The 16,146-nt window shown below is 40.6% G+C and overlaps 1 protein-coding gene across 6 annotated transcripts; it reads left to right on the top strand.

Annotated features, from left to right (window-relative positions):
- Window positions 1-2,661: 2,661 nt before the first annotated feature.
- On the top strand, window positions 2,662-15,888 carry dixdc1a (DIX domain containing 1a). Of its 6 annotated transcripts, XM_080429626.1 has the most exons (16): window positions 2,664-2,769; window positions 2,982-3,173; window positions 5,411-5,568; window positions 6,717-6,862; window positions 8,431-8,520; window positions 8,777-8,830; window positions 8,940-8,990; window positions 9,623-9,727; window positions 9,880-9,933; window positions 10,026-10,118; window positions 10,208-10,282; window positions 10,521-10,682; window positions 11,027-11,093; window positions 11,855-11,963; window positions 14,448-14,556; window positions 15,169-15,888. In XM_080429626.1, exons 2-16 carry the CDS (start codon window positions 3,151-3,153, stop codon window positions 15,250-15,252), a joined length of 1,380 nt encoding a protein of 459 aa, XP_080285752.1. In that variant the 5' UTR covers window positions 2,664-2,769; window positions 2,982-3,150; the 3' UTR covers window positions 15,253-15,888. The 6 variants fall into 6 exon arrangements, with proteins under 6 accessions (XP_080285756.1, XP_080285753.1, XP_080285755.1 ...); XM_080429630.1 differs by having other exon boundaries at window positions 2,662-3,173; window positions 6,753-6,862; XM_080429627.1 differs by having other exon boundaries at window positions 2,662-3,173; window positions 6,720-6,862.
- The last annotated feature ends 258 nt before the right edge of the window (window positions 15,889-16,146 follow it).

The raw sequence follows: 16,146 nt of genomic DNA, 5'->3' as shown, positions 1-16,146 counted from the left end.
ATTTTGCTCAACTATGAGTATTCAGTAATTGATTATTTTGTTGGAAGTAGGGGAACATTTTTTCAAATTGTCAAAACAAATGTTTTTTCTAACCCAGATTTGAACCAGGTTTCCTGCGCTAGCGCTGACATGTTAACCATTGGGTGCATCCACAAATAAGATGCAAGTTGACGGTTGTTCTGGTTCCGGCCATTTCTGGCCGTTACTCAAGGAAGAGCGGAACCCGGATATGCGCTTCTGATGCGCATCGGGACGGTCTTTCTGGTTTTTCCTATAACATGGGAGTGGATGGGACTTCCGATGACTTGCATCTTATGTGTGGATGCACCCTATGGGTGCATCCACACATAAGATGCAAGTTGACGCTAGTTGTCGCAAGCCCTTGTTCCGGTTCCGGACATTTCTGGCCGTTACTCAAGGAAGAGCGGAACCCAGATATGCACTTCAGACACGCATCGGGCGGTCTTTCCGTTTTTTCTCATAACATGGGAGTGGATGGGACTTCCGATGACTTGCATCTTATGTGTGGATGCACCCATAGAGCTAATAGGGTGCATCCACACATAAGATGCAAGTCATGGGAAGTCCCATCCACTCCCATGTTATAGGAAAAAACGGAAAGACCGTCCCGATGCGCGTCTGAAGTTCCACAAGGGTTCCGCTCTTCCTTGAGTAACGGCCAGAAATGGCCGGAACCGGAACAAGGGCTTGCGACAACTAGCGTCAACTTGCATCTTATGTGTGGATGCACCCATAGAGCTTGCCTGCTTGCTCCGGGGATAAATTGAATCTTGACCATCAGGTAAAGATTTGTGTCAGATCCTGTGTCTAGGTGAGACATGACCTTTGACACGATCTATGTCTCAATAGAAGAGCAGGGAGACAAAATACAGCCACCCCAATTGTGTAAGTTATACTGTATCAACATACTCTTCCATACCAAATATTAACATACTCTACCATACAGATCCGATGAAAGCCGGAATTACACTCAATGTAAACAGGAAGTAAACAGGGGGGGGGAATGGTGTTCGGCCACAGATGGGATTAACACTTTTTTATTGAAAAATATGGACTAATACATTACACAAATACTCCGGACACCTAGTTTACATTTGGGGCAAGCGGGTAAGCACCTCATAGTTTGCATTTATATGTTTGGAGAAATACGGGCTTTACTAGTGACATTCCGGGGCAAACTGGGGGGGTGGTCGCTAAGACTCTCGTCGATATAAAAATGTAAAAATCGATAAAATACACCTTAATCTAAGGCTATGTATGTACGTATGTTCATGAATAATGACCTCACATGGGAGGAAAAAATCTTTAAAAACCCAATAAACAGATACAAAAATAAAAAAGGTTAAAACTCTATATTGTGACAGAAATCATTGCTATATAGTGTTTGCTCAGTAACAGGGGTTTCCCCATCTCTCCACCTCTCTATTAAACAGAAAATAAATGTTCCCGGTAAGTGACACAATTTCAGGCAATCAGGAGATAGTACCCATTTATTAGCTTCATTTTTATAGTGTTCCGGTTCCAATTTTGTCTGCTCATTTCTTTGTGCCATGTTCACTTCTAATTGCACTTGTTTCATCTATTATCTATTGTAACTTTGACATAGCTACTGTCTCCCACATGTATAATTGTGAAGTAGTAGTAATAGTAGCAGTAGTTGTCATCTCCGTCCTTAATTTCTCATTCATGAGATCACCGGTAACCCCATAATAACAGATCATCCCATAATAAAGGCACTGATTGATATCCAACGTTCAGCATTTGTTGATAGTGCTCTACATAGTTTTAGACACATGCATTGTGGGCACAATTGAAAGCTGTCAACTGGAGCAAAAGGGTACTATTGTTCAACAATTGTAGGCTACCAATTTTCTAACATAATTAGATAGTCTGCTCAACATCATCCTTCCAAAATAGTAGCCTACTTGCATTCCACTTAAACAAAACCCTGTGCTGTTGCCTGCTGTAAAACAATCTGCCAGTTTCCCATAGTTTGGTTTTAGTTGCTTTACTTACAGATTCAATGTGCAAGTTTAAGTGAAATCACATGCAGTTTCATTTGCAATTATCAATTTAGGTTTTATGGTAATAACCTAAATCATTTAATATTTTATGAAATGAATGGCTACATGTGAAACACTGAACATACATACCCTTTAGCGTTTTATATTACCCTGCTCTGTTATTCAAGTATAGCCTACCCTCGTGCGAATATATCATTAGACTCTCCCACACATGTTCCAACTTGTGTGGCTTCATGACTTCTCCATGCAAACCCAGTTTCAGAAACAACAACAATGGCTTTTGCTGGGTTTGAGAAACGCAAACCATTTTCATGATATTTTTATTTCTGTAATGCGTTTAAAATTTTTCAGCTGCAGTGACACACTGACACACAAAACGTACAGAGAAAGTCAAGAGAAAGTCCACCTCCTTCGTGTGAAAGGGGAGACCGACAGAAGAAGGAGGTACGTGAGAGAGAGAGAGAGGGGGGAGGGTAAACACTAGAGACAAGTCTCTGTGTGGGACGGACTGATACAAAGCAAGCAGTGCGACAGTGCTGGAAAGAGAGAAGGAGAAGGAGGGAGGGCGGTGGAAGGAGTAAAGGAGCCAGAGAGGGAGAGGGAGAGGGAGAGGGAGAGGGGGGGGCACAACAAAAAGATGTACAAGAGCCGGATCAGTTCTCACTCAGAAGGAACAAAAACATTGTGTTCGTGAATGGGAGCTAGTGAGCTCAGCCACAACAAGGCGAGTGCAATGAGAAACCAGGCAGAATTCAGCCGATGGTGGTGCTGAGCACCAATATCCTCCCTGTCTGTCTGTCTGTCTGTCTGTCTGCTGTCACGAGCCAAGCAGGACTGAAGCCTTCCAGTGTGATTTAGGGTTTGGGAATTTGAGGCTTTATGCTGTGTAGGAATAATATGCTGCTGGAGAGGATTTGAAACGTGTTGTTATTTCAGATTCAGGTGCGACGTGGTGGAGAATCTTGGGGGTCGCTGCTCCCTGCCAGGCTGCCTCCTGTTGGCTCTGTTTGGGGCTGTGGTCCTGACTTGAGAAGCAGGGCATCACCCAGATGGAGGGCTCTGTCTGTATGGGAGGCGGGTAGGAAATATTACCAACCAAACAAGAATGGGAGCCAAACAAATGAAATGGTAAGAGCATTCTGAATTTCAAGAGACATTATGTCATTGCTAATGTAATACTCGTGTCATTATGTCACTGATTAGTCAGGGATGAGGCTAATTGTTGTCATCTACAATGCATGTCAGGGCAAAAAAAAAATAGGCTATCTATAACCCAGTGGCAAAGAGCCTACAAGCTCTATCAGTCGTATACATTATGACAATTCTTTGACAAGGAATGTGCCAATTATAAAGGTACAATTAAGGTATTTTAGACTATTCAAGGACAGATTCTGCAGTCTTTGTGCCCTGTGTGTACAATCAGTGTGGGTGTGTCCCTCCCTGTAGAGGCTACCATTTGGAGCTATTGAATCTGTCTGGGCCTGCGTATAACCGCAAGCTGCTATTGCCTAGCAACATCTAGCTATGGTGTTGGAGAATGATGTGATTTCAATCAGCGTGAACATCTCAGAGGGATGAATGTCCTGAGTGAATATTCCAAAAAATATTGAATGCACAAGGTCTACATAGTTTACTGTTTTAATTTGATGCTTTTTAACATTACATAATTATAATGCACACATCATTCTTCAACCTAAAATAAATTACCCATACTTTCGAAATATAGTAATCTGTTGCAATTAAGCTCATCTGTTGCAAATCCATGTTTATAACCTAATAGTCTATATCTGTTTCTAATCTGTGTGGCCCTGTTGGCACAACAGGAACAGCTAAAATGAATTTGTTAAGTTTACAAAACTGGATTGGGGGGGGAATGATTGGCAATTTCCTGATAGCATCATTATCTTGTGATGAAAAACGTACTTGGCACAAACCGCCAAGCTCTTGGAAAACACTTAGGGATAATCACAGCAGCATCTGATAAGACTATCAGTCTATGTTCTTGAGGGTACATTTAGTGGCAGGAAGAAGGCTGGCTCAAACTTGAATTGCTCACTGTGATGAATGTAGCCAACTTGGCTTCTTGAGGCTTTTTACTTTTCATAGTTAAACTTATTCAAGTGAGTTCTTCTTAATAAACTTCCCTGTTCCCTGTACACGCTGTTACACAACAACAACAACAACAACAACAACAACAACAACAACAACAACAATAATAACTGTGATGCACATACTAAGTAATTGTTCTATATAGCACCCTTAAATTGAAATATATAGTACCTTTATTGAAAGGATAACCCCTTGAGATGTGTCATCTCGTTTTTGAGAGGGTCCTTAAATCATCTGTCTTGCTAATATAAAATACGTCTTGTTACTTATGTATGCTGGGAGAAATTGTGAACGTGTGAATACAGTCTTGCAAGCCCTTCTTTCAGTATTCAAGGCAATTTTCGCTCAGGCTAGGCTTTTTTCCTTCTAAAGTTCATTGCCTGAGGGTCATAGTGAGTAGTGACACATTTGATCCCTTGTCTCAGTGTCTGGCACAGTGCATAGGTCTTACTCCTGAGACACCAGGCTGTATTGCCACAGATACAAATTGAAGAGGAGGAATTCCCCATTAGAGAGCTGTATGTACTGCATAATGCCATGGGTCACAGTTCACAGATGGGTGTATCATATTTCTGAATACACACCAGAGTGAACATGAGGCCTGAACCTCGGGGAGTTGGAAATGTGCTCAGCACACGCTAAGATCAAAATGCACATACTCAGCAATAAGCTGGAAGGAAACCAGATATTCAGAAACTTCAAAAAACGGTATGCTTTGAAAGGGTAGCTCAAGGGAAAAGAAACTATGAACTGAATGATTTTACTGGAAAAAGTCACAAGGTTGTATAAATGCCTGTTCCTGACGGTTTCACATTTTTCCTTGTAATTAGTAGGCTATTGTATTGCATTTCTGGCAAGACATTGGTAATATAAATAAACATACTGCAAGAAGAAAATAACCAAATGCACATACAACTTAAGACAGAGATGTGCAACGTTTCTCAAGTTTAAAAATGTTCTGATTGTCAAAATGTTTTGAAAAATAATTCACTGGCAAACAGACATTCTTCACACCAGTTTTAGAGATGGAAAGAGATGGAAAATAATGTCTACTTTTAATGTGGTGTGTTCAAAGTTCAAGTATTCAGTTCAAGTGTTATTCAGCCCAGATGGCATTTCTGTAACTACATTGTGTTAATTAGAGAATAATTAAACTATAGTTTCTTGTCATGTAAATGTGTTTTATTGTTGCAGTTTATTTGACAATAGCAATACGAACTCACTTATTTGCTGTGTTTGTCCACCATCTGTTTCAGTCTCAGTTCAGCCAGCCCCGCACACTCTCCAAAAGATGAGTACATTATCACCCAGTCCACTCACACCTCTAAGGAAGCATTTCTCAACTCTCAATCTGAAGACCAGGGGGAGCCAAAGGACGATAAGACTGATTTGACTGAGAAGAAATCAGATACAGGTTGGCAGCACATTAATTCCCGCGCAACAAGATGTGCACACGAATGGGAGCTGTTCTCACACTCATCCTTCCCTCTGAGAGATAACAAGCTAACACATACGCCCTCCATCCTAATGGTTCATTCTAGGTGGTCCTTTTAAGCAGAACACTGTTCACTCTTCATACTTCATGCTCAGCATTGGTCACTGCACCTCAAATAATTGCCTAATAGCAATTATTTCAGATAATCGCAATTATTTTTGCATAATCGTCATAATCATTTCCATGTTAAAAAAAAATCACACATTTTCAAATATTTTCCAAAAATAGCAGGAATACCTGATAGCTACAAGCTTACAACTTGATCTACAAGCTTGTAAGATTGAAGATCAGCTATTTCCGCTATATTAACTTTTTTAAATGAAGTATAAAATGATTAAATATGTCAGTAATTTCTCTGTATATTCAAGTTATTTGCTAGATTTTTTACGAAGCCTTAAAAGGCAAACAAGAAATTAAACGTTTATATATATGTTCAATGTCCAATGTCCAATGCCAAAAACACAATTAAATCGTTAATCGCAATTATTTGTGTGACAATTAATCGTCAACTTAAATCTTGTAATCGTGACAGCCCTATGGACAAGAAATCAAAAACAATTGCTCCATTGATTAGATATTGATAATTCAAAATATGCTCCTCATTGACTTACATTGTACGGTGAAACAGCTCTCAAAGTCAATCTTTTAGCACATAAACGAACGCAAACAAAGTTGATTCAGACAATATAGAACATCACCAAACCCAGTACTGTTTATTTTTTTTATAAAAATGTCAACTTCCTGCTGATTTTAGTATTTTAAGATCCGGATCTGGATCCACGGATCTAGTCCGGGTTTTTTTTTTTATTAGCAAAATCAACAGGAAGTTTAACATTTTTATTAAAATGTTAAATTGCCCTTTAACTTATGCCTTTGAAGGGTTCAATGTTATGTTCATGCAATAACTCTACATCTGCTTCAGGGGGGGGTTAGTGATCTCAGATTCTGTGTCATACTTCCGCAGCGCAGATAATCTGTAGTGACGGGAGCAGAGCCAAACTGAATGCATTATCATTGTTAATCCTGATGAAAGTGTCTGGCTGAACTACTGTTGTTTCGCCTTTCAGAAGAGGTGGCTCTGTGTGGTTTGTGTCCTGCCCTAGGGCATGATGGGCCGGAGGAGGAGAAGTCCTGGGAGGAGCAGCTGGACGCCCACCAGGAACAGCTGGAGAGGGAGATGCAGGAGGCCAGAAGGATGGTCTTCCGCCTACAGGTAAAGCTTGTTCAAAGACCTACAGTACTTTCTATACCTACTAACAGAGGCATTCAGAGGAAGCACACATACACATTACAATCCTCAGTGCTCACCAGTGTTCTGAAAGTGTTCAAGTCCATTTGTATCTCCATTTGAGTTACAAATGGATGAACTGACACAAATGAACTGACATATGCAAATTGAGTATTCTACTGTGGGTCTGAGGCTGAGCAGAACTACAGAAATAAAACAAATATGTAACTGACTCAATTCATGAGTCCAGGATTGTCAGTTGAGTAACCGACAGCCTGGCCAGTGTAATGCATTATGTGATATGAAATGATTTAGATTATTATAGATCCATAGGGACTTAGTGAAAGATCGGAGTAAGTAAGTTGTATCAACCAACAACAGGCTTAGTGGTTGAGTAAATTGAGTGGCATGAAAACAAGTGCTACTAATACCCTTTTCCCACCAAAATGTGTGATGTTTTTTTATTTGTGGGGAAAGCCACAAAAAATAGGCCTTGATCGAGTCCTTTCCCCTTTCCAGCAATTACAGTATGCCTTTCAGATTTTTCCTGGTGTGTCACGTACACTTAAAGGGGTATTTCACTTTAAAACACTCCTGGTGTCATTGTAACGTCTACTCTGGCTTTTATGTGCACCCGTTTTAATTTACTTGATTCAATATTTAGATATTTGATATAAAGTTGATCAGACAGCCCCCTTCCTATATAAACCCATTGTAACTTCAAACTCTATTTTTACCATGTTAAGATTCATTGAAAACATACTTTGTTTCTGATAATTCCTTTTAACAGGACGTTCATGAAAGTCCTTGCTGGCTTGTTTCCAATGAGGGCCTGTGAGCAATTAGGGGTTAAGAGTCTTGCTCAGGGACAAATTTCATTTCATCGACACATGCTGGCGTGGCCTGGAATCGTACCTGGGGCAACCAGGGCTTCTGGCTCACTAGGCGGGCTCACTAACCACTCAGCTATGGCCGCCCCAATGATGTTGTCCTTCTAATGCACGAGGGTGTCATGGTTTTTTAGTTACTTTCTTCCTGTATTTTATTTAAAGATTTCCATATTTATTTTTATATTTACTAAGGCCATTTGAACCAGGAGCGTTCTGGTTCCCTGTTTCCTATCTTCTTGGCATTGTGTCAAAGTTGTCCTTGAGGTAGCTAGAGGAATCAAAATAACAATCTTTGCAATCTCTAGACTAGAAAACATTATGCATCCGATAACATATGTTAACAAAACTGGCACATCCATCTAAATATGCAACAAGTACTGATAAAAGAAATAAATGGCACAGCTCTGTTGAATCCCATGTGTCCCATCGCTGAACAATAACAGCCCTTTTCTCCATATACTAGCTTTCAGCTATGACAATGTGACTTTGTGTGTGTGTGTGTGTGTGTGTGTGTGTGTGTGTGTGTGTGTGTGTGTGTGTGTGTGTGTGTGTGTGTGTGTGTGTGTGTGTGTGTGTGTGTGTGTGTGTGTGTGTGTGTGTGTGTGTGTGTGTGTGTGTGTGTGTGTGTGTGTGTGTGTGTGTGTGACTGCTCTCTGCTCTCAGGCTCTACTCCTCCATGGCTCTCTCCCTGAGGAGGACCAGGACGGCTCTGCAGGCTTCGGGGATAGCCGAGCTAATACTGAGCAGCAGCTGGTATGTGTCCTCTGGGGATATACGTCCAACGAAACAGCACTTTCTTTGCATTATTTGTGAAGTATCAGTGTGTAAACCCTGCATGCTTATGCTGTCCCCCATGCAATAACACCTCCAGACGAACATGCATGAAACCTAAACCATGTGCTTAGACTGCAGGCACACTGCTTCTTTACATAAGCGTAAAGCGTATTCTAAATATAAACATTTATTTGTTCCCTCGTTATCGCTGCTCATCCCATTCTCTCTTGAGAAGGTTCTAATCCGCAGTCGTCTGGACCAAAGCATGGAGGAAACGCTTGATCTTAAGGTACAGTTAGTAAACCTGATGAGGCTTAATGTGGATGAAGTGCCATATGATGCAAAGGGTTCCTGTGCTCTACTGATAATCTCTGTGTGTTCATCCGTTTGCCTGCTAGAGGGAACTTCTGAGGCACAAGCAAGAGGCGCGCCACATTCAAGCCATCAAGGTAAACCTCCACAAGACCACCCTTACCCTACCAATGCTATGCACTGCTTTCTCTGCTGTGCATGGATTCGGTGGTGTAATCTAATCTCCTGCTCTCTTTGCAACCAAACTGAGGAAGTCATTTGTGAGATTTTGTATTCCATTGTCATGCCGTCTAAGACAATATCGATACGACACATCAGTCCCTTTGATAACTTCACTTTAGTCCTCAGTACGTTTTTTTTCTTTTTCTTTTTACACGCACGCATACATGCACTCACACGCACACACGCACGCACGCACACACACACGCACGCACGCACACACGCACACATGCACACATGCACACAGCAAAGGCTTTCAAAAATAGTAGCTTCTGTTTTCTACCCCTGAGCAATGCACATAGATGTGCAATGCAGAACTCACCTTCTCCATATAATAAAATAACAAAATAAATAAATATGCATCGATACACTATGATTACATTACATTATCCATAATATTTTTCATTTTCTAGTTTTTTTTGTTGCTGTTGTTTTGCTGCTGCTTTTAGAGGTTCTGTGCAAATTCAAGGTGGATATTGTATGCTAGACAGGCGGACAGACAGGCACAGTGCCCCTGTATGAAGGTGTTTGATCTCTTCTCTCACATTAGGATGCTCTGCAGCAGCGCATGGCACTGCAGGAAGACGCCGTCCTGCAATTGAAGCAGGAACTACTGAGGTGCAGCATGGCCAGAGATCAGTTGGCGGGGGAGAACGTGAGAAATCATAATTTCTTGTTTTTATTAAAGTGAAACATTTGACTATTTTTATGTGTGTGTGTGTGTGTGTGTGTGTGGGTGTGTGTATATAACATGTATTTAAGATGTTTAATTGCTTTTATAATTCTAGTTCTGCCTCTCATTTCCAGGCAGAGCTCAAGCACAAGTTGAGTGACAGGGATAAATTAATCAGCGAATATGAGGTAATTGGTTAATCAATTCATGCAGTCAGCATATGTTAGGACACAATATACAGAATGAGTGTAATTTAACTCATCGTCCCCTTCATCATCAGCAACAACTTGTGAAGAAGGACAGATTACTGCAACAACAGCAACAAAAGTCTGATGAAGCTCCGCACAAAACACACGAAGTCAGTCGTGTACGGGTATGGCTAAAAAAAAAAACACCAGTATCCTGTAATTTCACTATACAAAACAGCCAGTCTAAAACACAGTCATTTTGTGTGTTTTTCAGTCATTCAGAAACGAAAACAGCAGTTACAGTAACTCAGTGGGTTCAGGTCCTCCCCCAGTGTTCCAGCATAATGTGGTATGCTCAGTACAATGAAATCATCTCTTTTGTTTGTTTGAGTGTAACTGAAGAAATAGTCATGTTTCTGTAGCATGCTGCTCTTAGAAAATAGAATAGCTGTTTAACACGAGAGGTGATGGTCCTATTCACATAGAAGCCATTTTGCTTTGACTTTTGACTTTTTTACTTCATAGTTGCTTTTACCTCATACTTGTGGGTGGGGCACATCATATCAAGGCTTGCGTTTTGCCATCAGGGAGACGAGCTGCAGGTGGTGAGGGAAGCCCTGCGCAGTTTGCGGGACGGTTTCTCCGGCCATGACCCCCAGCATCATACCTTGGACACCCTAGAGCAGGGTGTGGCCAGTCTCATGGACCGCTTGCATACTGGGGACGCCCATCGCAGACAGGACAGAGGGGTACAGACGCACACGCGTACACACACACACACACACACACACACACACACACACACACACACACACACACACACACACACACACACACACACACACACACACACACACACAAACACTCACTCACTCACACACACACACACACACACACACACACACACACACACACACACACACACACACACACACACACACACACACACACACACACACACACACACACACACACACACACACACACACACACAGACCTCTCTACATCCAAACGATGGCTGATGAAGGAATCATTAGTGAACAGTAATTTGAGTGGTTATTTGGTCTTGATGATTAATCCCATAACCTTGTAGGATGCATTCAAGTCACCGGGGCGCCGAGCTAATTCAACAGACCGGGACTCCTGGCCACCAAGCTCAAGTGAGACAGCTTGTTCTTGTTTTGTGCAGAATTTGCCATCCTCTCTGTGTCATCATTACTAATTGTCTACTGTGTCTGGTTAATGTATTTACATTTATGAAGGACAGTAGTCACACACTCGTAGCCACTATGCAAGTTTTATTAAATAATATGTTATTTAATATAATATATTAAATAAATATGTCCTTGCATCGTGGCTACGAGTGTGTAACAGTTTTTCTTCATACTTGTAGGGCTGCAACTATTGAATATTTTCGTAACCGTTATTCTATTGATCACTTTTTTTATTTATCAAATGATCAAAAAGAGCGTAACTTAAATAAATATATATAATCAACTTGAAAAAAAATATATATATATTTATAATTTTGTCTTATTAACCACTTATACCCTATTTCATTATTCGCCGTACAACGGTGTTGTAAGACAAAATAGTGAAAATAGCAGATCTACAAGCTCGCAACACGCAACGTGTTGTCAGCTTGTAGATCTGCAACTTGTCATTTTGCTACTGTATTTACAAAAGGAGAAAAATAATTGAAAAAACATTATTTTATTACAATCATTTTTTATAAACAAAATTGTTTGATTAACTGTTGCACCCCTACATACTTGTATCCTCACCGTGGTCTGCAACTCTCCAACCCTGGTGTGCCTTCCTCCCCCTATTCTGTAATGTAATTACTTTGACATCTCTGAAGGTTGTCAGAGGCTCTAAGGCATGGGTTGACTTTGACTTGCTGATGTGTATTTGCTTCCAGAAATAGCACACTCTCACAGTAGCCCAGGGCTGGACTCCACGGTGTTCACTAAAGTGCTGTACTTCACCGATCGTTCCCTCACACCGTTTCTGGTTAACATCCCCAAAAGGTACTAAATACTACATTACTTATTGCATTTCCATCACACACAGGGATCTGAGAAGTATGATGTGCCTTTATACAGCATGCATTTTTATTACAGTAGTGTTTCCCCTAGGTTGAAGTTGTAGCAGCGGCGCTGAATATTTATCTTTCTTTTGCCTTAAGAAGTCAGGTGTCTTTGAGATTGACAGCTGGCACAGAGTGACGGTGGCCATGTGGGCTGCCTCCAGGCAAAACATGCGTATGGGCAATGCCGAGGCTTCTGTCTTTTTGTATGTAAGATCATTATTAAGCAGTGGTGGAAAAAGTACTCAAATTCTTTACTTAAGTAAAAGTATCAATACTGCAATGTTACAAGTAAAAGTCCGGAATTCAACATTTACTCGAGTTAAAAGTAAAAGTACTCATTATGCAGAATGTCCCATTTCACAAGTTTTCAAATGTATAAGATGTATTCAAATCTTTTGAAAATAGCAGATCTACAAGCTCACAATGCGTCGCATTGCGACGCATTGTGAGCTTGTAGATTGGCTATTTTCAAATAGCCAAAATGTATATAGGGCTGAAGTGGTTAATGTATGTTAACTTATAACTAAAGTGGAGTAAATACAATATTTGCCTCTGAGATGTACATTACATTACATTACATTACAGTCATTTAGCAGACGCTTTTATCCAAAGCGACTTACAATAAGTGTATTCAACATAGGTAGGGAACGAAAACTACTAATCACCAGAAGTCTTTAGTGCATTTTCTGCAAAAACAAGCAACCAAGAGTATACCGAGCGCTAAGGTAAAAGTGCAATATATCAGCTACCTATTTCCTTAAACAGATGAGACAAAATAGCTAAGTCAAATGAGCATGAGCTAAAACAATTCAGTGTATCGACTAAACAAGATCCAATAAACAATACAACAATAGAAAACAAGCGTTCGTACAACTAGTTAACAACAAGTAGGTCAGGCAGAGAGGAAGGGTAGTGTTTCCTGAAGAGGTGGGTTTTCAACCTGCGGCGAAATATGGGCAGAGATGTAGTAGAGTAGAAGCATAAAGTATCAAAAAATGGAAATACTCAAGTAAGTTTAAAGTAGCCCAAAGTTGTACTTGTAGTTGTACTTCTTAACGTAATCTTCAAATGTTTATTTCACAGATGTTTCTTTACACATCCCAATCAAATGATTATGTATTTGTTGTAATCAAGCTTAATTTATACTCCATGCTCAACGGTGTTGCTTTCTTGACAAAACGAACACATCTACAAGGTATATCCACACACCTTGCAGTGTGACGCGATGATGACTTGCAAATGTGTTCTTTTGGGAGGCGATGCAGTCAGCAGTCTAATGGAGTGTAGTTGCAGGACTCCTTTCTGGTCTTCAGCAAATGCTAATCCTCCCAATCAACGTTGGTTTGCTTTAATATTCATTTATTATTCATTTATTTATTTATTATGCCTGATGTAACTTGATTTAATATGCTGAGATGATCTGGTAACCGCAAAGTTAATTGACCTGAATATGAAGCGATATGCCGTTCTGGAAATAGACATAGCCCGATCTATTGAGAGAGTATGCCTATGGTAGACTTCCGTTGTAGACGGAGAATATTAACATAATATTCAAGAATGTATTGCCACAACCCACCTGCAGTTGATTTGGAATTTATTTGTGGGATCTCAGAGATAACAACAAGAACCAAAAAAAGCTGAAGTACAAGCGGTAGCAAGATCAAAGTGTTGTCTTGTACGTTTCAATAAGTCTAGACTCTGGAGTTGTGTACTCTCTCTTTCTCTTTCTCTCTCTCTCCTCTCCTCCACTTACAAGTGTGTAACACGGCATGAAGAGTTCGTACTGATAACGCAAAACAATGTAACTTTAGTTTATTAAGACAGGTTGGAGCCGTCTTCCATCGTTAAATATATAATATTAATAATTTACATAAACATTCAGCAGCGGAGCTCAGGAATCCTGGAGCGGTGGCGTGCTGCTGTTAAATACATATAGGGGAAACACTGATGTAAGATGTTGCATGGTTTCGTGTTTCTCTTTGGATGCACTCATTAGGTTCATAACTTTTCACGATGATGCACAATTGAATAGAATGTATTTCTTTTTCATGGAAAAGCTTTGTTCCTGTTTGCGGAATAGATCCTTTTCAAAGCAGACATTAATACGATGCAGCTGAAGCTAATCACATTAATCACGGGTGTGTTTCATTTTGGTGTTCTGTTAACTGTGTGACAGCATATGGAGACTATCTCCAACCACTGCAGAGGTGCTATTATATTGCATTAACATACTCTTCTATACAGGTTCTTTAAAATAACACTTCCTGCTTTAATGTTGCTACCATCAGCTCCATTTACCATCAAAATTTCTGCTGTGAAAAGGGTCCACAGACCAATTTACTGTAGCTGATATACTGTATGTGTGAGCGTGTCTGTGCACGCATCATTGCACCTTCCCATCTCACGGAGTGTATATTTACAGGTTGGGTGAGGTGACACTGCGAGACTTCAAGGCAGCTGTGGACAGACAAGGCAGTTATAGATACCACTTCAAAGCTCTTGACCCAGAATTTGGCACGGTGAAAGAAGAGGTGGGCATGGGATTCAAATGAGATGATATTTGAAACTTAAATGGTCCATTCTCTGTGGCTGGCTGGAGAATTAAGACTGCTTTAAATGGATTTATATTCAGTGTCTGTCTAGACCGTTGTGCATTATAGATGAATGTCTTGCTTAGGGGCTGTGGTTCTCAAAGTGGGATCTGGGGACCCCCAGGGGTCCTTGAGGGGGTTCCAAGGGTTCCCCAGCAAAACATACTAGCATCAAAATCAGTTTAAAAACTTTTACCCTACAGTATATACATTGGCTATTTGAAATTTAAACATAGCCGATCTGCAAGTTCACAACGCATCACGATGCGACACGTGAGTTAGTATGATGTCAGTATCATGTCAGATTCATGGTTAGTCATGGTCAGTATCATGGCATGGTGAGCTTGTAGATCGTCTATTGAATTTACATTTTCTGAACATTTTTACAACAAAAATCTTGTATTGGGGGTCTCTGCAAAAGATATTTCCGGTTGGGTGGTCCTTGACATGAAATCGTTTGAGAAGCACTGGTCTGGACCGTGGTGCATTATAGATGAAAGTGTTGCTTGGGGTTTTTAAAGGTCAAACTTCATGTCTGCTTTGACTCCTCAGGTGTTTCAGGACGGAGCATTCGTGCCAGGTTGGGAGGGGAAGATCGTGGCCTGGGTGGAGGAGGACCACGGGGAGAGGCGCTAGAGCAGGCGGACCACAAATCACCACTACAAACCTCAACCATCTCCAGGCCACACTGGACTGGGACTCCACTGAAAATTCGTATTCAACAGCAGAGAGTAGTTATTTACAATAAACAGGGACCAATGAACTGCCATTTCGATACAAACCCCATTTTTCTTTTCCACGGTTAATGTTTACTACGAACAAAATGACTTGACATTTTGGTACTTTATCAGAGGGACACATCAGTGACTTTGTTGCAGCTTATAGGCGTGAAGTGTAGTGCTTGATAATGGCACAAGACAGTGTTATGGGAGAGCTAGCAATAAGTGGTGTGAAATAAGTGTGAGAAAGGTACTGAACAAAAGCAGTCAGTAGGTGACAGTTCCTGGTAACGCTGTCTGTCAGCCATGCGTGCACCTTTAAGCTGTAATAAGTACTTAATTACACTGTAGAATCCTGTGTTAATTTATCTCTGAGAGTGTACAAATGGGACCCAGTGTTAAATTAAGATTGAGGATTTTACTGTGGAGGATGTGGAGGACCTTAGAATAAAGTGTTACTGACATGTATTCACTCGAGTTGTAGATTGCCAAACATTGATAATGTTGTTCTGCATAAATTTTGACATTTTAATAAACATGAAATATTGCATGATTATTGATTCTGTTAATAGTTCTTCAACAATTCAATTATGTGAATAAACACCATCTCAGTTTTAAGCAACCCCACCACCCAAAGCCCACATATTCATAAGAAACACACATATTTCACTGTAGTGGTCAGTTAATGTTCCGTGTTGAGAGCTAAAAGCACTACATCTGTTCAGCCCAACCCAAACACAACACCAAGGAGCAGTATTGTTGCGGTAAAGCAGCATTTTTATCAATAAGCTGTTTACTGCCTGTTAACAGA

Source organism: Gymnoscopelus braueri (assembly GCF_963280865.1).
Source record: "Gymnoscopelus braueri genome assembly, chromosome: 5".
In the NCBI taxonomy this organism is placed as follows: Eukaryota; Metazoa; Chordata; class Actinopteri; order Myctophiformes; family Myctophidae; genus Gymnoscopelus; species Gymnoscopelus braueri.
Note: the sequence above shows the minus strand (reverse complement) of the source record. Positions and strands in the feature narration are given on the sequence as shown.